This window comes from Schistocerca nitens, chromosome 2 (assembly GCF_023898315.1).
Source record: "Schistocerca nitens isolate TAMUIC-IGC-003100 chromosome 2, iqSchNite1.1, whole genome shotgun sequence".
In the NCBI taxonomy this organism is placed as follows: domain Eukaryota; kingdom Metazoa; phylum Arthropoda; class Insecta; order Orthoptera; family Acrididae; genus Schistocerca; species Schistocerca nitens.
Genome location: NC_064615.1, coordinates 1,007,605,548 through 1,007,632,868, shown reverse-complemented (window position 1 = coordinate 1,007,632,868; position 27,321 = coordinate 1,007,605,548). Strand labels below are relative to the sequence as shown.

Genomic DNA, 27,321 nt, shown 5'->3' with positions numbered 1-27,321 from the left:
TTATTCCCCGGAGAAAAGTCTGGAGAGACGCTCTTCAGCTGGCGGTTGTTTTGAACGTGTCAGGCTGCGAGGTCTGTCAGTCGGTGAGAGGGGGACGAGAGTACGCAGACAGCTCGAGTAGGGAGCCGAGCAGCGGCCGGCAGACCTGCGGCGCTCGTGCGCCTCGGCGGCCGGCAGCCAGCAGCTGCGCGCAGATAAATGTGTGGCCGGCCGCAGACGTCCTCCGCGGGAGTTCACTGCGGCCGCGATAGGATAGCGCCGGGAAGCCGGAGGCCCTTCCTCCGCCGTAGGGAAACCCGTGCCCGTATCGACTTACGCACGGATCGATGCTTCTCTGGCCGCCCGCAGCGCACAGCGTACCGCTGCTCCTCGCGCTCCTGCTCTCGCTTCCGCCTCGCGACTATCTCTGCCGCTGGCGCGCGTTACTCTCGGTTATGGCTCGCCAGAGGTGCTCCGTACTTATCGCGGCGGAGCGATCGTAGCCATCGATCGCGCGTCAGAACTTACCTCTGGCTTGTAAAACTCAGCCACCAGGCCCGCAGGTCCGAACAGCATACACGGTGATTCAGCTGCCGTTCCCTATGTGTTTTATGCAACCCGCAACGCTTTCAAAAAACACGTGCGAGATTTTCATCTTCTCTCGCTCGCTATGCGCGAACTACCGGATGATCCGTTTGAGATGTTCTCTGAACAATTTTCTGTAATATATGTGAAAATGATGGAATTGAGAATGGGTGGCCACAATTGGCTGATTTGGGGGCAGGGGACCAAACAGTGACGTCATCGGTTCCATCAGATTATGGAACGATGGGGAAGGAAGTCTGCCGTGCCCTTTCAAATGAACCATTCCGGCATTTGCCTGCAGCCATTTAGGGAAATCACGGAAAACTTAAAACAGGATAGCCGGATGCGTGTTTGAATCGTCGTCGTCCTGAATGCAGGTCCAGTGCGCTAACCACTGCGCCACATCGCTCGCGCTGGCCATGCCCCAGTATGCAAGCCAATGGCACTTACTTTACAGCACAAAAATCAGATGTCAGAAACACACCGTAATGATGTGGCACAAATTACTGCATTCAATGTATCTTGACTTTAAGTGAAAATGCTCGTTATGCCATGATAACGCACTCAATGTGTCGTATTGTATTTTAACGACACACGCAAGCACTCACACAGCAGAATTACAGAGCTCGACTCCAATTTGTTTTGATAATGTGCAAGAGGCAAGAGGCGGACAATCAATGGTTAAACCGATTGTCCGCTGTTCAATGTTTAAGAAAGATGTAGCAGAGTTATTGCTCATTTTGAAAATTGTGTCTGTAACGTTCGTATGAAAAATGTCCCTCGTTCTCAGAGATATTGCCTATTCCCCTTGTACAGTGTTCCACTCACAAAGCACGATCTATGGCGTTGTGCGCGAACCAGTATCCCCATAACGCTCCGGCCATTGCTCGGACTGTGTAGGAACTATCATATCAACAAAAACAGCTCTTATTACTATGACAGACGGACTGGAAGAGTGTACTTGTACTGTATCGTGCATCAAATAACGGTACCTTTCGTTTGTTGTTAGTTCACTTGGAAAGATGACACTGAACGCCATCTGATCAAAAGGAGCCGGACATCCCTACCTAATCCGCAGTGGACCACCAGATGTCACAGGAGGCAGATCCGCCAGTACTAAAGGAGCACTGAGTTGTTAGTGTAGAAGCAGTAACAGCAGAGTAGGTCGCCCTGGAGAGCTCAGCCACTTAGTCATTGAGCGTCACACGATTAACAAATCTGTCAGAAACATTTCACCCTGCTAAAGCTGCCAAAGTCGACTCTTGGTGATGTGATGTTCAAATGCAAACGCAAAGGAACAATAAGTACTAAACCGAGACACGGCAGACCTCATACTGATCGACAGGGACCATCGACCAACGCGGAGCGTGATTGCAAAAAATCGCTTGAAATGAGCGGAAGGAAACCCTGGTGAGTTCCGAAGTTCTACCATCAGTCCAATTATTACAGTGACTGCGAGTAGAGAGCTAAAAGGAATGGGTACAATGATGGAGCAGGTCTTCATAAGCCACACTTCCCTGTGTCAGAGCTAAGCGACGATTGGGGTGAAGTAAAGGGCGACGCTACTGCCAATTGACTGACTTGAAACTAGACATTTGCAGCGATGACTCTTGTTACACCCCATGGTAATACGATGGAAGGGTTTTGGTTTGGCGAATGCTCTGAGAACGTTACATGCCATCATGTGTAGTGCCAGTAGTTAAGTACGGAGGAAGTGGTGTTTAAGACGTGGTGATGTCGGTGGTGGTGGTGGTGGTGGTGGTGGTGGTGGTGGTGGTGGTGGTGGTAATGATAATGACGATGTTTGCTTTCTGGGGCGCTCATCTGCGCGGTCAGTTTAAAACGTGGAACGTTTCTCACGGTCAGGGTGTGATTCCCTTACTGTGCTTAAGAAAGTGCTACATGTTGAAGAGTATGAAGATATTTTGCAACACTGTGAACTGCATACAGCAGAGGTACAGTTCAGGGACGATGATTATTTCAACATGACAATGGTGGTTCGATGAACCCTCCACCAGGCACTTAAATGTGATTTGCAGAGTATCCATGTAGATGCATTCTATCATGAAGCAGCATCTGCTAGGTAATGATTTGTGGTCAGAAAACTTCCTGAAATGGACTGGGCTAGCACAGAGTACCGACATGAACACAGTGGCAAACATTTAGGATCTGTCAGAACATCGAATTGGCTCCAGTCCCCAGGGTGCGACATAGCTAACTTCTCTGCTTTCAGCTCTTGATGAAGTATTAGCCCCCATTCCTCCGCAGAGAATAAGACGCTTCGCTGGATGTGTCCCATGCACTCTTGAAGCCGACAAAGGCGAAGGGGGTGGGGGAGGGGCGCACACCTAATAGGTACTATGATACTTTCGATCAGACAGTGAATATTTCACATACCTATCGGAAGTTATGGTTTCGTGGAGAATGACTGTTCCAGTAATTTGTATCGCACTAACTGCACATCACGTTCCCTCACTTCGTGCAGAGGTGGTTGATGTAATAGATAAGTACTTTTAGAGGTCCACTGTCGTTTATTCTGAGTGTTCACGTACCCCAATAAAAGAGCAAAGAACACTTTAGGGTCAACCATGCACAGACTGTAGTAGTCAGTCAGTGCGTGATGGAAAGATACTGACGATGAGGAACAGTATCTGAACGAGCCAGTCTACGCGCTACCGCTAGTATGTAAGTTTTCGGTTTGAATTTGTGCTCCGTTCTGTCACCAGGTGCTGCTGATCTGCCAGTCCGAAATGACAAATGAAAAATATCCTAATTTTGTTCCAAGCTCTCTCCTAACTCGTCTCCCCCTCCCTCTCTCCCTCCCTCCCGAAAAAAACCGATAGGCCACCTGCAGCGGACTGGAGCGTCACACGATGATCGCAGCTGGCCTACTGGATTTAGTCTCCGGGCGACGCTCGCTTGAGTGGCATTTCAAACACCTTGTGGTGTAATCCGGTACAAACAGGCCGACTATAGACTACTGGCAAAGATGATTTCCTTCTCGTTCTTCCGCTGACTTGATCCCTATCTTAATATGAAAGCAGTAATTTAGGATTAACTTATACACTGTGTTCTTGTCTGATAAGAGGCACTTAGAGGGCAAACTTGCTTTCACCTGTCATTTCAGTCTGAGGCGTTAATCCTATACTAGCGTAAGCTCGTTTGAAAGGGCGTACTAGAGCAAAAAATCGTCGGCGCACTGAAACATTGACATTTGGTTCAATTAGTAGAATTTATCCACGAAATGGAGACTTCGTACTTATTGTGCGTCCAACGCGCACTTTTAAACTGGAAGTCTCCCCGTATTTAATTTGTTTGTCAACATTTTCCTTAACACAACATCGTCAATAAAACGAATGGTTCAAATGGCTCTGAGCACTATGGAGCTGAACATCTGAGGTCATCAGTCCCCTAGAGCTTAGAACCACTTAAACTTAACTAACCTAAGAACATCACACACATCCATGCCCGAGGCAGGATTCGAACCTGCGACCGTAGCGGTCGCGCGGTTCCAAACTGAAGCGCCTAGAACCGCTCGGCCACACCGGCCGGCTAATAAAACGACAAAGGTTCTTTAAGTAAGCACACTACAGGGTAACTGCTTTTTTCAGTAGCTGTACGACTTTTCACGTCAATTCAGAATGATTCCACAGTGTGTGAGAGGCATGGTACAGCGTGTGTAACTGAGAAATAAAAACTAAGAGATGTAAGTCAGAAACACAGAAAGGTCTTACATCTACGTGTGAATACAAACTGGTACACTGAGTCCCTCAACGTCCCGTACGAGCCACATCGTACTGATGGTCCAGACAAGGAAATACAAAAAAGAAAAATAAACGAATGTGCGATTGCTAGCGTGCCGGTGATGACGCGTCAATTTCCGAGACTGCTGCACACTTCGGAACGATTCGTACTGTCGTTATAGTCCCGCGTATCGTTCCAACAAGACAAAAGTAAATATTACAAAACGCATACGCAAACTGCGAACACGATATTACATCAGCTGTTTGCTTTACTACAGACCCATGAAAATTTGTGCCGGACCGTGACTCGAACCCGGGTTTCCAGCTTATGGCGAGCGGCCGCCTTAATCACTTCGGCTATCCACACACAACTCAAGGTTCCGTATATCATAGCGTGTACGTTCCGTACTGCTCGCACACCGTTCGTGTGATTCCCGCATAGAGAGAATGTTGTTTCTCGTCAGTTTACAAGCTTTGGCATGAAATACAATTCGTGCAGTATCTACATTTCACAGTGTCTGCGTAGTTCCTTCAGACATTTGCATAAAATTGCACAGAAACTGGCAAGTACAGACGCTGCACAGGCTGTAAAAGGAAATACGTTGGTTGAACTCCAATACATACCATTTTTCCTGCTGCTCGTCGAATGATGAATTTTTCTATCTCTCCCTCCCTCTCTCTCCCGTATCACACACACACAAAAAAACAAGCGCCAGGTTTCAGGATTAACATTGAGAAACTCTAAATTTCGCAAAGCAACACATACGCTGCGGCGTCGATGTCGTTGTGGTGAAGAGCGAAATATGTATGAAATGTGGAGCGACGGCACCAGCTGTGCTCAAATTCATCAGTGCTACCGATTCGGTTCGCAATTCCGCTTCGACAAATATGCATGCAGATCACTTTTCCTCGACGAATGTGCTGTTATTACTAGTAACTGGACACGGACGGAAACATATTGCTGCTATTTTTTAGTTCCCCAGTTCACGAGCCGTCGTCGCCGGTCGGATGGCCTGCATCGTCAGCTACACAGGGACTCTGCACATATCGAAAGAACCATCAACTTTACCCACCATACGAACAAATACACTTTCCCATATACTGTGTTGCTGTTGTGATCTTCAGTCCGAAGACTGATATGATGATGCTCTCGGTGCTAGTCTATCCTCATCTCTCCTTAACTACCACAACCTACATCCATTTGAACCTGTTTACTGTATTCAAACATTCATCTCCCTCTGCACTGTTCCCTCCTCCCACCCCATACTTTCCTCCAATAGAAAGCTGGCAATTTCGTTGATGCCTCAGAATGCGTCCTATAAACCTGCCCATGATTTCTTTTTAGTCAAGTTGTGCCATACTCCCCAGTTCTATTCAGTACCTCCTCATTAGTTAGGCGATCTACCCATCTAATCTTCAGTGTTATTCTGCACCACAATTCAAAACTCGTATTCTCTTCTTGTCTGAATTGTCTATCGTCCACGTTTCATTTCTATACAACGCTTCAGGAAAGTCTTCGCAACACTTAAATTAGTATTACATTTTAACGAATTCTTCTTTTTCTTACTTTTCCTGTTGTCAGTATGCATTTTATACCCTCCCTACTTCGGGCATGGTCAGTTATTTTGTTGTCCAAATAGAAAATTCATCGACTAACTTCAGTGTCCCATTTTCTAACCTCACTACGTAAGCATCGCCTGATATAGTTAAGTTACAACCCATTACCCTTGTTTTAGCTTTGTTTATATTCATCTTTGTAAGACACTATCCTTCCGTTCAGCGGCTTTTGCAAGGCCTCTGCCGTATCTGACAGAATTACTATGTCATTAGTAAGCTATGTGGACGTTAATTCACTTCCCAAATCTCTCCTTGGTTTCCTTTACTGCTTGCACAACGAATAGGTTGAGTAACATCTTAGATAGTCGCCGGCCGCGGTGGTCTAGCGGTTCTAGGCGGCTCAGTCCGGAACCGCGTGACTGCTACGGTCGCAGGTTCGAATCCTGCCTCGGTCATGGATGTGTATGCTGTTCTTAGGTTAGTTAGGTTTAAGTAGTACTTAGTTCTAGGGGACTGATGACCACAGATGTTAAGTCCCATAGTGCTCAGAGCCATTTGAACCATTTTTTTTTTTTTCTTAGATAGCCTACAACCCTGTCTCACTCTCTTCTCAAGCACTGCTTCCCTTTCATGTCCTTCTATTCTCCTAACCGCAATCTGGTTTCTGTAGAAGTTGTAAATAACCTTTTGCTCCCTGCATTTTATCCTTGCTACATTCAGAATTTCAAAGTGTGTAGATCCAGTCAACAGTTTTCTCTAAATATACAAATGCTAAACGCGCAGGTTTCCCTTTCTTTAACATATCTTACTGCACAGGTCTTTGGTTCAATAGTGCCTCGCGTGTTCTTGCATTATTTCGGAACCCAAACTGATATTCTCCGCGGTCGGCTTCTACCAGTTTTTCAGTTCTTCTGCAGACAATTCGTGTCAATATTTTGTAGCCATGAAGTATTAAACATATGTCTGTAGTATTCACACCTTTCAGAACGTGCCTTCTTTGGAACTGGAATTATTACACCCCTCCTGAAGCTTGGGGTATTTGAAACTTCCTGGCAGATTAAAACTGTGTGCCGGACCGAGACTCGAACTCGGGACCTTTGCCTTTCGCGGGCAAGTGCTCTACCATCTGAACTACCGAAGCACGACTCACGCCCGGTACTCACAGCATTACTTCTGCCAGTATCTCGTCTCCTACCTTCCAAACTTTACAGAGGCTCTCCTGCAGTTTTAATCTGCCAGGAAGTTTCATATCAGCACACACTCCGCTGCAGAGTGAAAATCTCATTCTGGAAACCTCCCCCAGGCTGTGGCTAAGCCATGTCTCCGCAGTATCCTTTCTTTCAGGAGTGCTAGTTCTGCAAGGTTCGCAGGAGAGCTTCTGTAAAGTTTGGAAGGTAGGAGACGAGATACTGGCAGAAGTAAAGCTGTGAGTACCGGGCGTGAGTCGTGCTTCGGTAGCTCAGATGGTAGAGCACTTGCCCGCGAAAGGCAAAGGTCCCGAGTTCGAGTCTCGGTCGGGCACACAGTTTTAATCTGCCAGGAAGTTTCATATCAGCGCACACTCCGCTGCAGAGTGAAAATCTCATTATTGGGGTATTTGCCTTTCACACATATCTTGCTGACCAGCTGCAAGAATTTTGTCATTCCTTGTTCTCCCAAAGATCTCAATGCCATGTACTAGGCTTCTATATATTCTCTAAGACAGATTTTCCCAGAATTATTTAATAAGGCTCTGTAATCCCCGACACTGTCGACGTTTTTCCATAGATTTCATTTGGTTAAAAGGCAAAAATTCCTAGTTCAAAAATGGCTCTGAGCACTATGGGACTTAACTTCTGAGGTCATCAGTCCCCTAGAACTTAGAACTACTTAAACCTAACTAACCTAAGGACATCACAAACATCCGTGCCCGAGGCAGGATTCGAACCTGCGACCGTAGCGGTCGCACGGTTCCAGACTGGAGCGCCCAGAACCGCTCGGCCACCTCGGCCGGCAAAAATTCCTAGTCGGGCCACTCTTTGCCCTATACTAGCTCACCTAGGTTTGGCTGTGAAGAACCTAATTCCACAGTGGATGAAAATCCCGCTAACCCACTCTGATGACAGAATGAAAAAAGTGTAGATGAATGTTCTGGGAGGGAACATTGATGAGGGATACTACATTTATTCTCTGTGGACAGCCTTAAATAAAGACGTCGGTTGTAAACAATGGTAAGGGACAAATTGTTTTGAGGAACAGTGCTGTAAGGTGTCAATAAAATCGCTTACATCAGATATTCAAGTACATGCATAGTGTTTTTTTCATTTAGAGAAGTCACTGTTTTCAAAAACGTCCGCAGTGAGGACATATTTTTGAAATGGTCAATTCTAACCAAATATTTGTTCTTTAAAATTCGTCAGTTGGCACTTAACATTGTTTATTTCCAAACTGAGAGAACTTAACCTGGGGCAGCATTGACTTACAACTGTTTACTTGCTGGGTGAGTTGACTAAACTATTTCTAAACCTCTCAAAAATTCAAATTCAAGATGCCCGAATTGATTTAGTTTCTGATACTAAGATTTGCATTAACAATATTGACAAAAATAAAGTATGTCAACCATGAATATTAATCTGTGATTCAGTACAATATAAATTTAATTCAAGCAACCACCTTACAACAGTACGTAAACAATGTTAGGGGTGACCAGTATCATTTCGGCCTTCACCTTGTCACATAAATTCACATTAACTCTAATAAGGGATAACGTTGTTTGCTTGATTAAATTTCACCTATACCTCATTAGCAACAACTTTTGAAAGGAATTTCTGTTCAGCAACGTATTTGAGGATCTTAATCTCAGTCACACATAGCAACCTCAGATTCGCACAACTGGTTTCACGGCTTAAAGTCGCATCCTCAGGTGCAACGTATATGCTTAATAGCAAAGTACAGGGTCAACTCATTTTACGGATTTTAAAATTAATAACCTGCGTCTATATATATATATATATATATATATATATATATATATATATATATATATATATATATATATATATAAGTGGACATGAAGGTTTTTAAAAAGGGACCGGATTGGCGACAAAACATTGTCACTGCTTACACGATTACACTCTGCGATATACAAATTACTATGCGGAAAATAACGGATGACCTTGTCTTACCAGTGGGACGGCAGGGCATCTCCGTGCAGAGCAAAATGAAAGCGGCCTGCACGCACGACAAAGAGAGACTAGCTGGTTGGCGGAACGGAAGCTATCCTTGTGGACACTGACGTCATATAGTAATGACTAAGAAAGAGCGCTGGGTCGCACGCTACCTTTAAAAGCTAGAATAATACAGAATGTTATTACGTACTAACACCTAATCATAAAAACAATCAGATTTAGTCAGAATGCTTTGTTGCTTTAATTCCAGTTGACATTCAACGTGAACTGCGTGTTTTCTTTTTCGTATCTAAAAATTTCTACTTCCTCAAACATTTTCAAAATATGGCTTTTTTATTTTTGTGAAGTATTTTTAAATTGTGAACCTGTACTCCCTTTCGCGTAAGTGCGCTGTTAAGGAACACTTTAAATTACGTAATCCACGATCTGAATTAGCAGCGAACTTACGAGAACAGGGGCACAGCATCATAAGCCATTCAGAAAATTTAAAAAATACTTCATAAAAAAGAACATTTTGAATATACAAGAGGAAGTAGAAATTTTTGGATATAAAAACGAAAATGGACAGTTCACGTTGAATAACTAATTGGGATTAATGCACCATAGGATTCTGGCTAAGTTTAACTGTACGAAGGATTAGGTGTTAGTACATAATGAAATTCTGTATTGTCCTCGCTTGTAAAGGTAGAGACCCGGCATTCCTAGTCATGAGTATATGACGTCCCACTGGCCAGGAGCATGGCTGCAGTTCCGCCAGCCTGCTAACATCTCTTGTTGCTCGTGCGGGCCGCTTTCACTTTGCCCTACAGGGAGCTGTCCTGCCGCCAAACTGGTAAGACACTACCACGGAACTGATTCCACATATTACTTTGCATAGTGCCGAGACTAATCATGTGAGCAGTGACAATATTTTGTTGCCTATCCAGTCCTTCCCTAAAAACTTTTAGCGTGCGCTCACTATAAAATATTTTCTTTCTAGACAAACTGTTTTATATTCTGGATAACCATGGCTGTTCAAAGGCATGATGTTAACAGTAGGTAAAGTTATTTACCAAAACACAACCGGTTTAGCGGCCTAAAGCCGCATCGTCGGGTGAAACATACACGTTAAAACCGAGCCGGCCGGTGTGGCCGTGCGGTTAAAGGCGCTTCAGTCTGGAACCGCGTGACCGCTACGGTCGCAGGTTCGAATCCTGCCTCGGGCATGGATGTGTGTGATGTCCTTAGGTTAGTTAGGTTTAATTAGTTCTAAGTTCTAGGCGACTGATGACCTCAGAAGTTAAGTCGCATAGTGCTCAGAGCCACGGTAAAACCGAAGAACAGTGTCAACACATTTCGTTGGTATTAAAATTAAAAAAATAAATAGCTAAAATATACTCAGTCTTAAAAGATCATAGGCACGCCCATAGCTCGTAGTCAAATTTTGTTATGCAGAGAATATCGTCTATACTACGGCGAGCGACAGGTAAAGAAGACATACTCTATTTTTTAAAATTTGTCTCCGTCTAGAAAGAAAATATTTTATAGTGAGCGCACGCTAAAAGTTTTTAAGAAAGGGCTACGTAGGCGACAAAATATTGTCACTGCTAACATGATTAGTCTCGGCACTATGCAAAGTAATATGTGGAATCAGTTCCGTGGTAGTGTCTTACCAGTTTGGCGGCAGGACAGCTCCCTGTAGGGCAAAGTGAAAGCGGCCCGCACGAGCAACAAGAGATGTTAGCAGGCTGGCGGAACTGCAGCCATGCTCCTGGCCAGTGGGACGTCATATATTCATGACTAGGAATGCTGGGTCTCTACCTTTACAAGCGAGGACAATACAGAATTTCATTATGTACTAACACCTAATCCTTCAAACAATTAAACTTAGCCAGAATCCTATGGTGCTTTAATCCCAATTAGTTATTCAACGTGAACTGTCCATTTTCGTTTTTATATCCAAAAATTTCTACTTCCTCTAATATATTCAAAATGTTCTTTTTTATGAAGTATTTTTTAAATTTTCTGAATGGCTTATGATGCTGTGCCCCTGTTCGCGTAAGTTCGCTGCTAATTCAGATCGTGGATTACGTAATTTAAAGTGTTCCTTAACAGCGCACTTACGCGAAAGGGAGTACAGGTTCACAATTTAAAAATACTTCACGAAAATAAAAAAGCCATATTTTGAAAATGTTTGAGGAAGTAGAAATTTTTAGATACGAAAACGAAAACACGCAGTTCACGTTGAATGTCAACTGGAATTAAAGCAACAAAGCATTCTGACTAAATCTGATTGTCTTTATGATTAGGTGTTAGTACGTAATAACATTCAGTATTATTCTACCTTTTAAAGGTAGCGAGCCACCCAGCGCTCCTACTCATTAGTATATGACGTCACAGTGTCCACATGGATAGCTCCCGTTCCGCCAGCCAGCTAGTCTCTCTTTGTCGTTCGTGCTGGCCGCTTTCATTTTGCCCTGCACGGAGATGCCCTGCCGTCCCACTGGTAAGACAAGGTCATCCGTTATTTTCCGCATAGTAATTTGTATAACGCCGCATGTAATCGAGTAAGCAGTGACAATTTTTTGTCGCCAGTCCGGTCCCTTTTAAAAAATTTTCATGTCCACTCGTTATAAAATATATATTTATTTGTTTTTAGAAGCAGGTTATTAATTTTAATATCCGCAAAATGCGTTGACCCTGTACTTTGCTATTTACCATATACGTTGCACCTGACGATGTGGCTTTAAGCCGCGAAACCAGTTGTTTATTAACACAACTATTTTTCCCGCTGTTAGTGGAGTTCTTCCTAGCATCGTTTCAGATAAGAGGCACCACCTCTCGTTTTATCGTGGAACTGTGAGCTAAAATAAATAAAGCACATTAGTCATGTTTTACAGCCAATAATTCTGTTTCTTATCGACTGTCACTTACCACTGTTTATAGCTGGGGTCATCAAATGAATTTCATGTTTTCTTGTGGTTCTTTAGTTTCGTTAGGCTGACATACCAAACCTGTGTTGCTGTGCTGCAAATCTGGATCTAGTAAAACTAATGTAAATTTTGAACACTAGCACAAAACGAAGCAAAATCCGAGGGACTTATTTGACTTACATCTTTATTTTCTTCTCCCATTTACATCAGAAGGGTTACAAAGCATCTTTTCGGACCTTAAATCCAGAAGTTCCAATTTTTTACACCTCCTATACGTATCTTCTTCCTACTCTTTAGATATCAAGCGAAACTGAGGTGGTGGCAGCAGAGATATGGACGGCCAAATAAGCTCCTAATCGCTAGTGTAATACATCAAGACGAAGACATATAAATATTGTTATAATTCACGAAACTGAACGGATCAATTTACGTCGCAGAGGGGGAGAGGTGGGAGACGTGTAATATGGCAGAAAGGAAGACGGAGTCTCATCGAAGATAGCTCCAAAACCTTTCACAATCTTTTACGGATTTCCAGTCCGCTGAATCCCGCCAGTTTACCTACGGCAAAAACACACAAAAAAGACATAAAGTAACCTACAATGTGCTTTAATGTTCACTCGTTGATCGAATTGCCTTGGATTTTGTAGCTACTGTAACTCGTTTTCCCTCTTGTATTTATGTGGTTTATGAAATGAATGACTTTTCTCTCTCTCGTTGTTTAATCTGGCCTTCCATCGTCTCTCAGTGCGTCATCTGAATGTCAGCAGTTACACGTCGCTATAACATGCACATACGGAGGAATGATCGCCATACAGCTGACGCATATTCTGTGTATGTTGATCCCCCTTATTTGTAATTTACTTGCTCCAGCGTTTTTTTTTTTTTAGGAACTGGAATTCAGAACCGATTATGCTGATGAGCTAATATATACGAAACGACTTATGAATGTTAAGGAGAGGTTTACTACCTTTGGCCCGAAAAAAGCATGTTCCTTGAGAATTTTTTTCTCGGGATGTGTTATAGTTATCAATGTAAAATGTGGTCAAAATTTTTATTGGTATTTCCTCTACAAACTGGAATTTTTTCGACCGGAAATGTCGAAGAGCAAAGGCGGAAGTGCCGTTGGAACGAAACAAAATTTCCATGTAGACCTCCACGTGCGGTATGTCACAGGTCAGCCGGCTCGTCTGAAATCAAAATTGAGTTGACGTTGTAGAAGTATATAAGATTATTTAGGAGTTGTACCTCGCTTAAGTTATTTCGACCATAGGCAACAAAAAGGCGGCCATTTGAAAAAAAAGAAAATAGGGTTTGTTTCATCGATTTTTCGACTTCGTCGGCCAAATAAAAGTATTTATAGTTGCTGGATCTGAATAAAAGTGGTGCAACTCCGAGACAATTTAGTTAGCTTCGTCGGAAATAAAGAATCATGCCATTCGGTGCAGTAGATTTGGAGTTATCCTACCGCGCAATAAAGAAAATTCATTTCGTGAAAAACGCGTTTGAAGTTTTGACTGCATGTAAATGCAATATTATGTAACTTACGTTCAATATGCTATTCTGTATCCATAAACTAGTCCTTCCTCTTCCTCATAGAGGGCGTTCTGCTCGATCTGGGCCATCCTGCGCTGCTCCATAGCCGCTCGTACGGCCGGTGACAAGCGGTTTTCGGCCGCTTGAATCCGGTGGTCGCCCGAATGCTTGGCGAACTGCGTCGATTAGAGTCCCAGGGTGACGCCCATCGTTGTCATGGTCTTCAGAATTGCTGAATACCCTTCGTTGAAGCTGCTCACTGCCAGGAAAGTCGCAATCTCCACAGTCTTCGCACCAGAATGGAAATGCTTGGGAGCTAACTTCCAAATACACGCGCTCAAACTTTCATTTGAATTTCATGTGTTTCCTACCAAGCACCGGTACAATAACTCATCCTCCGAAAGAAAAAAAACTGGTGCGTGAAAAAGGCCGATTTCAGGTAGGTGCATTTTTTTTTGTTCACCCGCGAATAACAAACATTTCCGTTCCTTATTCGGAAAAACCGTTTCAGGGGTGGATTCTAAACACTTTTATGGATCCAAAAATGCAGTTTAAAAAAATCAATTTTAAGAACGGTGACACTGTTCGTGAAGCTGCCTAATGAACTTGAATTCCCTATCGTTCTTGCATGTAAAGATACTTGAATTATTTCACATGTGAGTATGTGTTAGTTCATCCCTTACATGAAAATTACTCCAGTTCACTTGAAGATTAGAATTTCTTCACAAGACAGATCAAATTAATAAAATTATCCTGATCGCTCCAGCAGAGAGTACATAATGTTTTAATAAAAGGCTCCCAAACACAGCGAGTCATCGAAGGCATTGGGTTAGCCATTCCGCCCAATAGCTACAGACAGCTTGTTAGTTTCATGTCCCATGGATAATTTGCACGATAAATCATAACGTTGTGAAACGAGACACTTTCCATTCACATCGAAAATTAATTCGAAAATATGGCTACATGCTGCACATTTATAAGGTTTTTTCGTCTTTTTTCCTAATTTTGTCTCCTTAGGAATTTTCTGTTTCCACGATTTGTAACTAATTTAAATGCGCGTGCGTGACCTCAGTCCATTTAGTGGAGTGCGTGTGTTTTATGCAGCACGTGTAGGTTCCGTGTACTAGAGAATTCAGTTTTTTATGCTGAGGTGGCCTAGTGCAGCAGTCAAACAACCTGCAATTCCCAGTGTGAGCACTGATTTGTGTTTATATATTCGGTCGTATTTCAGTTGTGTGTTGATGTTTCTGGTGTGTAAGCGTTTTATCAAGAGTTTGGTCTATATTGCTGTAGCGGCCAATATAATAAAATAGGGGATGTTCGTAATTTTGTGCCTCGTCCATTTCCTATTTTCGTCCCAGGAATGAAATTGAGAACTTTTATTGAAAATAGGTTTTATTTGCTATTTGCATAGATTACTTTACTTTTTTCATACGAGGGAAAGCGAGCCGAGAGATATGGATTCGTTACGGAAACTACTTGGTCTGTTATCACGAAACTTAATCTTCATCTTCGTGGACACACACATCCAAATGGGAAATGTCTTTAGAAGGCTTAAAAACCTTGAAAACTTTGTTCATTCACGGCCTTCAATTAATTTATAACAGTGAAAGTATTTGGCATTGTTGGAATGGAAAAATATATTTAAATTGTCTGTACCTTCGAGATTTTTGTTGAGGACGAAATTAAGGACGGTCTTCTTACATTTTTGTTTTCGCAGTGTTGACGTTTCTATCAAATACTGGCTTTAGAATGTTATGACAATTAAATTGTAACTTTCCTGCAAAAGGACAATTAATGCAGAAATATATAGACCAATTTGTAGCCTTTGCCATAATTTTTCAGGGCTTATAAAGGTCCTAACATACTATGGTGACGAAATTTGGGCCACTACCTTACAGAGGTGAGTTAATAATTCCACCGACCTCCTTTTACAATTTACAATGACAGAAATTCTTTCACGGAACAGGAGAAACTTTTTCAGTTTGTTTACAAATTTTACTTCGCAGTCTGCCAGACTTTTTATGTCACTGGGTAAGTAAGTGATCAAAAATTTTTGTTGCAGCATTGTGCACTCCTTTTTGAGCTAAAGGCAGTAACGAATGGCATTTTTCCTTCTGGTGTTGTAATTATGCACATCACTGTTGCTCTTGAACTGCAGAGTATTATTTACAACAAACTTAGTGAGGAAATAAATATACTGTGAAGCAGTACACAGAGTACACAACTCCTTAAACAGATATCTACAAGACGATCGTGGTTGAGCACCGTATATTATTCTTACAGCACATTTTTGACTGATGAAGAGTCATTTTCTTATAGTAGAGTTGTCCCAGAACATTATTCCGTAGGACATTACTGAATGAGGGTATGCAAAATACGTCAGCTTACTCATTTGTCTCTTTCCAGGATTTACAGTTACTCTAAATGAAAATGTGACTGAAATAAGTTGTTTTGCGAGTCCCAAAATGTGCTGTGTCCAGTTTAAAGACTCATCTCACGGAAATTGTTCCAAGCCGTATGCAGGACACGCACATCTCGCTCCTTTTTGTGTGCTCAGTAGATTCGAGATCATACGATCCGGTGGGTTTCACAAGCACCTTCAAACTATTCTGACAAAATTGGACATAACGTCTTGCCGCTGGTACAGTTCATGAACGATACGCTGTAGATGATCAAACTGACGTATGTGACCAGCCATTAGGTTTTGCGCCGGTCGCCAGTGAGAGGTGTGGCAAACATATACTTCCACGTCCTGGTTGAACGTTATCCTATTGGCTAGCGGGATACGCAACTCTTTATAATCATGTTACTTCGCCTGCACCAATGTCTACCATGACTCGTCAGTCAAGGCGGACCATTCGAAGTTTCGACTGTGACCCCTTGCATCAACAAGCTATAACTGGAGATAGTTGATACTGGCGGGGGCAGTTTTCTCCGGAGTACCCCCAGTAGAGTCTGGACGCAGTTGCTCGCGAAAATCTCTGTATCTGTGCGGTGTTGCAAGTACAATGAAACGCCAAAGAAACAGATAAAGGCATGCGTATTTAAATAAAAGAGATGTGTAAACAGGCAGAATACCGCGCTGCGGTCGGCAACGCCTACATAAGACGAGTGTCTGACGCTTTTTAGATCGGTTACTGCTGCTACAATGGCAGGTTATTAAGATTTAAGTTTGAACGTGGTGGTACAGTCGGCACACGAGCAATGGGATACAGCATCTCCGAGGTACCGATGACGTGGGGATTTTCCAGTATGATCATTTCACTGGTGCGCCGCGAATATCAGGAATCTGGTAAAACTTCAAATCTCCAACACAGCTCCGACCGGAAAAAGATCCTGCAAGAACGGGACCAAGGATGACTGAAGGGAATCGTTCGACGTGACAGAAGTGCAACCCTTCCGAAAAATTGCTGCAGATTTCAATGATGGGCCATCAACAAGTGTCAGCGTGCGAACCATTCAACGAAACTTTATCGCTATGGGTTTTCGGATCCGAAGGCCCACTCGTATACCCTTGATGACTGCACGACACAAAGCTTTACGCCTCGCCTGGGTCCGTCAACACCGCCATTGGACTGTTGATGACTGGAAACATGTTGCCTGGTCGGACGAGTCTCGTTTCAAATTGTATCCAGCGGAGGGACGTGTACGGGTATGGAGGTAGCCCCATGAATCTATGGACCCTGCGTATCAGTAGGGGACTGTTCAAGATGATGGAGGCTCTGTAATGGTGTGGCGTATGCGATTGGAGTCATACGGACGCCTGATACGTCTAGATACGACTCTGACAGATGACACTTTTGTAAGCATCCTGTCTGATAACCTGCATCCATTCATGTCCATTGTGTATTCCGACGGACTTGGGCAATTCCAGCAGGAGAATGGGACACCCCACACGTCCCGAATTGCTACAGAGTGGCTCCAGGAACACTGAGTTTACACTTCCGCTGACCACCAAATTCCGCGGTCATGAACATTATTGAGCATATGTGAGATACCTTGCAACGTGCTGTTCAGAAAAGATCTCCACCTCCTCGTACTGTTACGGATTTATGGACGGGAATGCCGGATTCATAGTGTCGATTCCCTCCGGCACTACTTCAGACATTAACCGAGTCGACGCCACGTCGTGTTGCGGCAGTATTGCGTGCTCGTGGGGGCTCTACACGATATTACGCAGATGTACCAGTTTCTTTGGCTCTTAAGTGTAGTTTCCTTTGGATGTGGCACCAAGGATATGGTCGCATTACAATGCCGTGATATCGGACCGTGGCGACTGGTGTTGGCTCTCTCTAAGACACTGGAGGTGCCCTTAATTGCTCACGTGAGTGTGTGTACATCTGTGAAGCATACATCTGAAGATCCAATGCATATTTTGTAGTTGCATACCACCCTACCCCTCCGCCACTCCCACACCTGTTCGCCCTTGATCGTCTTCAGGTGCGTCCGTGTCTGTAAACTAATGGAGTTATTTCATGGCTGCGAACTAATGGAGCAATTTCAATATTGTCCTCTAACTAGAAGCTAGAGTCTGTACGGAAGTAAGTGACGTCATTTTTGTTTTACTCAGATTATTGAGTCGCTGCATTGCTGACAGCTGTGTGTGAGAACAGAAAAGCGCTGTTTGCTGCTAAATCAGTTTCACAATATGTGCTGGCAAATGTTTTATCTAGGATGGGACTTCAAAAAGTAAGTCAGACATTATTATGGCAAACCAGGTAACGTTTACTAAATGCTGACACAGATACATGACACTCTTTTTTCAGCATAGTCATTAGACCTCTGTAAACAACGACCGGAACAGCTTATCAATCGTTCAATTTCTCGACAACAGTAATTTTGTCGGAGGTCGCGGAGCCATTGGAGAACCGCTCCGTGAACTTCCTCGCCGTTGCGTAATATCTTTCCCACAGATGTACTTAGAGCTTACCGATTGGCTGGACATTATCGTCTGTGTTCGACGTCGATGTGTTTCCTCGGCGATCAGTATTATCCATAACGAAATTTTCTCTTTGCATCGGAGTATGCGATGATATGAAACTTCCTGGCAGATTAAAACTGTGTGCCGGACCGAGACTCGAACTCGAGACCTTTGCTTTTCGCGGGCAAATGCTCTACCATGAGAGATATCCAAGCACGACTCACGACCCGCCCTCACAGCTTTAATTCCGCCAGTAACTCGTCTCCTACTTTCCAAACATCACAGAAGCTCTCCTGCAGGAGAACTGAAGCCGTGAGGACGGGTCACGAATTGTGCTTGCGTCTCTCAGATGGTAGAGCAATTGCCCGCGAAAGGCAAAGGTCTCGAGTTCGAGTCTCGGTCCGGCACACAGCTGTAATCTTCCAGGAAGTCTCAGTATCGTCCACGTCTGCGCGGACCTCCCTAAACTGTTGGCATCATGTTACTGGGGCTGGACGTGATATCGCATTTGGTCCATGTTGTTGTTGTTGTTATTGTTGTCTTCAGTCCTGAGACTGGTTTGATGCAGCTCTCCATGCTACTCTATCCTGTGCAATCTTCTTCATCTCCCAGTACCTATTGCAGCCTACATCCTTCTGAATCTGCTTAGTGTATTCATCTCTTGGTCTCCCTCTACGATTTTTACCCTCCACGCTGCCCTCCAGTACTAAATTGGTGATCCCTTGATGCCTCACAACATGTCCTACCAACCGTTCCCTTCTTCTAGTCAAGTTGTGCCACAAATTTCTCTTCTCTCCAATCCTATTCAGTACCTCGTCATTAGTTACTTGATATACCCACCTAATCTTCAGCATTCTTCTGTAGCACCACATTTCGAAAGCTTCTATTCTCTTCTTGTCTAAATTATTTATCGTCCATGTTTCACTTCCATACATGGCTACACTCCATACAAATACTTTTAGAAATGACTTCCTGACACTTAAATCTATACTCGATGTTAACAAATTTCTCTTCTTCAGAAACGCTTTCCTTACCATTGCCAGTCTACATTTTATATCCTCTCTACTTCGACCATCATCAGTTATTTTGCTCCCCAAACAGCAAGACTCCTTTACTACTGTAGGTGTCTCATTTCCTAATCTAATTCCCTCATCATCACCCGATTTAATTCAACTACTTTCCATTATTCTCGTTTTGCTTTTGTTGATGTTCATCTTATACCCTCCTTTCAAGACACTGTCCATTCCGTTCAACTGCTCTTCCAAGTCCTTTGCTGTCTCTGACAGAATTACAACGTCATCGGCGAACCTCAAAGTTTTTATTTCTTCTCCATGAATTTTAATACCTACTCCGAATTTTTCTTTTGTTTCCTTTACTGCTTGCTCAATATACAGATTGAATAACATCGTGGAGAGGCTACAATCCTGTCTCACTCCCTTCCCAACCACTGCTTCCCTTTCATATCCCTCGACTCTTATAACTGCCATCTGGTTTCTGTACAAATTGTAAATAGCCTTTCGCTCCCTGTATTTTACCCCGGCCACCTTCAGAATTTGAAACAGAGTATTCCAGTCAACATTGTCAAAAGCTTTCTCTAAGTCTACAAATGCTAGAAACGTAGGTTTGCCTTCTCTTAATCTTTCTTCTAAGATAAGTCGTAGGGTCAGTATTGCCTCACGAGTTCCAACATTTCTGCGGAATCCAAACTGATCTTTCCCGAGGTCGGCTTCTACCAGTTTATCCATTCGTCTGTAAAGAATTCGCGTTAGTATTTTGCAACTGTGACTCATTAAACTGATAGTTCGGTAATTTTCGCATCTGTCAACACCTGCTTTCTTTGGGATTGGAATTATTATATTCTTCCTGAAGTCTGAGGGAATTTTGCCTGTCTCATACATCTTGCTCACCAGATGGTAGAGTTTTGTCAGGACTGGCTCTCCAAAGGCTGTCAGTAGTTCTATTGGAATGTTGTCTACTCCCGGGGCCTTGTTTCGACTTAAGTCTTTCAGTGCTCTGTCAAACTCTTCACGCAGTATCGTATCTCCCATTTCATCTTCATCTACATCCTCTTCCATTTCCACAATATTGTCCTCAAGTACATCGCCCTTGTATAAACCCTCTATACACTCCTTCCACCTTTCTGCTTTCCCTTCTTTGCTGAGAACTGGGTTTCCATCTGAGCTCTTGATATTCATACAAGTGGTTCTCTTTTCTCCAAAGGTCTCTTTTATTTTCCTGTAGGCAGTATCTATCTTACCCCTCATGAGATAAGCCTCTACATCCTTACATTTGTCCTCTAGCCATTTTGCACTTCCTGTCGATATCATTTGTGAGACGTTTGTATTCTCTTTTACCTGCTTCACTTACTGCATTTTTGTATTTTCTCCTTTCATCAGTTAAATTCATTATCTCTTCTGTTACCCAAGGATTTGCACCAGCCCTCGTCTTTTTACCTACTTGATCCTCTGCTGCCTTCACTATTTCATTCCTCAAAGCTACCCATTCTTTTTCTACTGTATTTCTTTCCCCCATTCTTGTCAATTGTTCCCTTATGCTCTCCCTGAAACTCTGTACAACCTCTGGTTCTCTCAGTTTATCCAGGTCCATAAGTGGCCTGAATTCCGTGGTAGATCTATGTGAAATTTGAACGTTCTGTCCCGCTCACTTCAGCTCTGCTGTCCGTATCCGTTTGCCGCGTCATTTCAGCCCCACACTGTGATAAGTACCGCAGCAGAACCGTGTCTGCAGGAAACCCAGAACATGTGCTACCTTCTGACAATGCGCCAGTTTGGTGCGCAGTAGCCTTAGCGTGGGACGACATGTGTAACTTTCTTTGTGAAGTCCCTAGTTATGTCCTGAGGCAGATGTAATTTTGCCTTTTCGAGAGAGATATTCTGAGTTATTTGTCTGAATTTGTCATTTTAAAATGGCCATAAAGCAGAGAGCTGTGGCTTTTTTTTCTAATGATTGCAGTCGAATAAAGGAAGAAAAACTTCGCAAATAAAGTTTTATAGATATGTTGTTCTCCGGCTTCCAGCGTGCACGGTGATACTACATCCACGAGCTTCCCGCCGAGTGCTCTTCGGACATTATCAAATGATCAGCTGTCACTTGACAATGACCAAGGACCATTGGGATGAAAGCCCGTCTAGAAGCACCTGGAAGTCCGAGAAGATTTTATTCTGCTGTATCACCGCGAGAGTATGCATTCATACGCATTTTAGGTTATTACCAATACGCGGCAAAATACAATAAAATAAGTTGTACAGTAGTGTCTAAGGAAAAAATATACAGCTTTTATGAAAAAAAAATTGACGTGCAATTTGCGCATCCAACGGTCATGTTGCACCGTCAGAGTGATGGTGGTCAGCCCGCATCTCGTGGTCGTGCGGTAGCGTTCTCGCTTCCCACGCCCGGGTTCCCGGGTTCGATTCCCGGCGGGGTCAGGGATTTTCTCTGCCTCGTGATGGCTGGGTGTTGTGTGATGTCCTTAGGTTAGTTAGGTTTAAGTAGTTCTAAGTTCTAGGGGACTGATGACCATAGCTGTTAAGTCCCATAGTGCTCAGAGCCATTTGAACCATTTTGATGGTGGTCAACCACGAGTGAAATCCTTGATTACAGCATGTATTCAACAGCTACTGGAGTTTTCTGATAAGCTAGAATGCTGGGGTCACAGTGGGATGCTGACTGATAAAAACACAATACGTATTTACAGTTCCTGAAATCGTGTTTTGAAATGAGGAAGTGGAAGATATTGGAACACACAGTAGCAATATTGTCTTCAGGTTTTCGCAGAACTGATGTTGTTCCAACTTCACTTACTTCATGATTCAGCTTTACTGACATTTCAAATTTGTCCGGATAAAATCTGCGTAACTCTGAAGAGGAAATTTACGTACCGAGTCACTTGCGCTTGAAAAACATATCGCCTTGAATACTCGGTACACACTACTGTGTGAGAAAAACAGCAGAGGCTGCGCTGCTAGCAGCATTCATTTAGACACGAGGTACCCACAGTAGCTGCGCAGCGAGCCGTTATCGCAGAACAGGTACGCGCTGTGTCGGCGGGAACCGCAGGTCTGACTCTGCTGCGTATTCGTCATGTGCTTCCGCCCGACGCTTCGTTGTTTGGCGTAGCCACGCGGTGACGTGGTGTGCTTCATCTCTCCTTCTTCGTTCTGCGTACTGCATGGTTCTAACCGGTTACGCTGAAGTCACTGACTGAGCATGAAACAGGCAACTTAATATCATCACGTACTTTTATATTACTTCTATGTGCGAAACTGATGGATGGTGATCGAATCGATCAAAGAAATACAACAATCATTCCTTTTATTCCCCAAGGAGTGTGTCGGACATTTTCCTATCTTCAGCTGGCTTAGTTCAGTTATCTGAACATAATTATCGTTTTATGTAAGTCTGCAGGCTTTCGTGGCCGTTGTCAGTGAAGTTAACGTCTTCTGGGTTATTAGCCCGTGTCATGTTTCTTCTAAAATGTTCGATGTTTCGACCCCTCTGCTGGGATCTTCCTCAGGATCTTTTGGTGTCCAACAGTCTGGAACCGCGCGACCGCTACAGTCGCAGGTTCGAATCCTGCCTCGGGCATGGATGTGTGTGATGTCCTTAGGTTAGTTAGGTTTCAGTAGTTCTTAGTTCTAGGGGACTGATGACCTCTGAAGTTAAGTCCCATAGTGCTCAGAGCCATTTTGGTGTCCACTACTGCTAGAACACTGTCAGAGACGATTTTTTTCCCTTTATTCTTATTTGAATACCTTTACAGAAAGCTGAGCTGGCAGCAGCATCCTATGCCGCTCTTCAGCCACAGGTTTGACATATACACAGAAAAGACTGAACAAAGTGGTGGGCAAAAAACGGTAGACACAGAAATCAAAAAACACGAAGCCGTTCACGCTCGACGAAAAACACACTAAAAACTGTCGGCACGGCGCACAAACACTGACGACTTCGACGTCACAGGTGAACGTGGGAGCGTGACGGCTAAGAACACTAAACACAAACACGATGGCACACACACGAGAAACCGATGGCGATGATCTCCGGCGCGCGAATGTCCACGTAACATGTGCGAGTCCGGGGACCTGCCAAGAGTGTGAGAAGCAGTGGGGGGGGGGGGGAGAGGGGAGGAGTAATGGAGGTATGGTGGTAGGGGAAGCCTAGGGGAGGAGTGGGGAGAAAGGGAGGAAGGAGGGAAGGGGGAGAGAAGGGAGATAGGGTGCCCATAAGAACAAACACAGGAAGAGGGAGGGATGATCAAAGTTGGTAGGAGGGGTAGATGGAGGGGAGGAGGGCATCATCAGGAAGCTGGCGGAAGCAACCTCGAGAGAGGGTATGGAGAGTGTAGAGATGGAGAGCAGGTGGGACGTGGAAATACAGACCGGGCAGCGGATGGGGGCGGGAGAGGATGGGAGAGACCAGCAGGTGAGGAGGATCGAGTTTGCGAGAGGTGTAGAGGATCCGTATCCGTTCGAGGAAAAGGAGGAGGTGGTGGAACGGAAGAAGGTCGTACAGGATCCGCGTGGGGGAGGGGAGACGGATGTGATAGACGAGGCGGAGAGCATGGCGTTCTAGGATCTGAAGGGATTTGTAAAAGGTAAGGGGAGCGGAGATCCAGGCAGGGTGGGCGTAGCAAAGGATAGGGCGAACGAGGGATTTATAGGTATGGAGGATGGTGAAGGGGTGCAGACCCCACGTTCGGCCAGAAAGGAGCTTGAAGAGACGGAGTCGGGAGCGTGCCTTGGCTTGGATTGTCCGGAGGTGGGGGCTCCAGGAGAGGCGACGGTCGAGGGTGACGTGTCAGAGACGAGCGTCGCGTCCACTTATATAGGGGGAATTTTCCGGCGTTCGTGCTGGAGAAGTGATAGTATTGGTTAAAATTCATATGGCTACCACTGGTGGGCCATAGTCATAGGCTAATACAGAAGAAGCGTTGATAGCTCATCTCCTGTGGATACCATTGGCGGTCATCGTCCTTGGATAGAAAGGCACTAGTCCCCACTATGATGGAGAAGTGTTATTGGTTGAAATGCCTGCTACCGCTATTGGTTGGTCGTCATCAGTGGCTAGATTCGAAACGGACAGAGCAAGAGAGGGGGAAGGTTTACTCAAAATATTATTGTCCGCCGAAGTGACCTGCTGCGCGTTGTTGATGCCGCTACCACACCGCGGCCGCGTATTTACTTCCTTGATGTCGGGGAGCCACGATGCCGGAAGCCTATAGCCGTCCTCTCTATTGAAATTGGGTGCATTCTTAGAAATTTCAGCCGCTTCTCGGACCTTTCTTCTATAAATGTTTGTTTCTTTAGCCAGCACACGTACGTTATTAAAATCGATGTCAGAGCCACAGTTCTCGTGATGTTCCGTTGCTGCCGATTTGCACTTTGTTTTAGCCGCATGTGCCGTTCGTGTTCCTTAATGCGTTCTTTAACAGTTCTTCCCGTTTCGCCTATATACACTTTGCCGCAGCTACATGACACTTGATAGACGCCTGCATTTTAGAAGAAACATGACGCGGCCTAATAACCCAGAAGATTTTAACTTCAATAATTATCGTTGTTCTATCGAATTGCACTTTCAGTGTAGTAGATACACCAGTGCGGAATAACTACTTCAAATTCCATGCTATTCCAGAGGCATATTGAGATCTGCATGACAGGTAAGGAGTACCTGATTTAGTGCTGTTGCCAGTAGTTCCTTCTATTTTTTACTTCTAGTTATACTCACTGATATAACACATTTTTGGAATATGAGATGTGGCTGATGCTGCCACAGATTAAGTGTGTATGCGCCGAAGATAAACGACCAACAGCTGTAAATTGTGAAGCCTCAGTCGAATGCGGCATCTCTGGTGTCTGTAGACAAATGAGTGTGGCAGTGCCCTTTCTTTGTGTAAGAACTGTTGTTTTGTTTTACTGGAAAAGTAGGTGGAATAATGCAGTAACTAACTCTCACGTAGATTCACATTAAACTGGAAAATTTGCTATTGAAACCTATTTTCAAGAAGTGTATGGCGAAGAATGTTTATTACGTACGCGAGTTTTTGAGTGGTTGAAACCTTTCCAAGATGGACGAGAACACGTTGAAGTTGGTTCACGTTCGGAACGGCCTTCAACCTCTAAAACGGATGCAAATATCGAAAAATTGGTAACCTTATTCGATCTGGACGTTCGTTGAGTATTCGTTCGATTGCTTAAACTGCAGGAATTAACAGATAATGCGTAAGGCAAATTTTACATATTCCATTTAACGTGAGAAAATTGAGTGCGAAATTGATGCCGAAAATTCTCACAATCAAACAAAGAAAATCTCGTGAAAATATTTGTATTGACTGAATATCGTTGAAAATTATCCTGATTTTTAGGAAAGAGTATTAACATGTAATGAATCTTGGTTTTTTTTCACTTATGGTCCACAAACTAAGCTCCAATCCATGTACTTGCTGGAGACACTAAAGCGTAGAATGCTGTCATTTATTATGTTGACATCGGCAATGACTAATACTCTGAATCGTAGAAATTGCTACTTTCCAAATTGTATGTGAAATTTCATTCCACTCATTCTTGGTATTGTATTCAAACGGAGCGATGCACTTCCGCCATTTATTATCATGTGTGAACCTCTCTGATTCGCCAATATGCTCGCTATGTAGCGCACTTATCTTGTCTGGGGGCATATACTTTGGCTACAGGATCGTGATTTTCGAAACAGCGACGGTAGGCAATGAAAACCTCTTAACTCCGTGTATCTGTGGAAACCTTGCGATTCCAACAACCAGTAACTCCACTATCAAAGAAAGATTTGAAAGTGCATGGACTTCTCTAATCCTTCAACAACTAGGCTTCTGCTATGTCGTTACACATGAAGCAGCATTACCTGTATCATTTTATATATTTCTAAGAAACCGTTTATACTTATGCTGTGAAATATAACAAAATGGAGTTAAAAGCTTTCGTTGCCTACCATCGGTATGTGCTTTAGAACATGAGCTCGAAATCAGACAGCACATCCCTAAGATTTTATGCGCAATTACTCCTGCTACACTTTACAACCATATCTCTCACCCCACCTCTCCCCCCAACATCTCCCCCCTACCTCTAACCCCTACCCTGCCCCCTTCCCCTTCACCCTCTAACTCTCTCCCCCCTTTCACATCTCACCCCTTTAGCATCTCCCCCTACCCCTTTACCCCCCCCCTCTCTCTCTCTCTCCCCTCCACTCTTTCTTTTTCTCTCCACATATCTCTCCCCCCTCTGTCCGCCTCTCATCACGCCCCCTCCCTCTCCCCCCTCCTCCCCCTCCCTCTCCTCCTCCCTCTTCCCCCTCCCTCTCCCCACTCCCTCTCCCCACTCCCTCTCCCCGCTCCCTCTCCCCACTCCCTCTCCCCGCTCCCTCTCGCCGCCCCCTCTCGCCGCTCCCTCTCGCCGCCCCCTCTCGCCGCCCCCTCTCGCCGCCCCCTCTCGCCGCCCCCTCTCGCCGCCCCCTCTCGCCGCCCCCTCTCGCCGCCCCCTCTCGCCGCCCCCTCTCGCCGCCCCCTCTCGCCGCCCCCTCTCGCCGCCCCCTCTCGCCGCCCCCTCTCGCCGCCCCCTCTCGCCGCCCCCTCTCGCCGCCCCCTCTCTCCTCCCCTCCCATCTCCCCCTCTCCCCTTCCATCTCCCCCTCTCCCCTTCCATCTCCCCCTTTCTCTCTCTCTCTCTCTCTCTCTCTCTCTCTCTCTCTCTCTCTCTTTCCACCCACTCACTCTCTCTCTCTCTCTCTCTCTCTCTCTCTCTCTCTCCACCCACTCACTTTCTCTCTCTCTCTCTCTCTCTCTCTCTCTCTCTCTCTCTCCACCCACTCACTCTCTCTCTCTCTCTCTCCACCCACTCACTCTCTCTCTCTCTCTCTCCACCCACTCTGTCTCCACCC

General features: G+C 44.5%; 1 protein-coding gene across 1 annotated transcript; it reads right to left on the bottom strand.

Annotated features, from left to right (window-relative positions):
- Nucleotides 1–27,046, bottom strand: LOC126235501 (rRNA 2'-O-methyltransferase fibrillarin-like). Its single transcript, XM_049944220.1, has 2 exons — nucleotides 26,814–27,046; nucleotides 1–184 (listed from the first exon to the last, which is right to left on the bottom strand). Exons 1-2 carry the CDS (start codon nucleotides 27,044–27,046, stop codon nucleotides 1–3), a joined length of 417 nt encoding a protein of 138 aa, XP_049800177.1.
- Nucleotides 27,047–27,321: the final 275 nt, after the last annotated feature.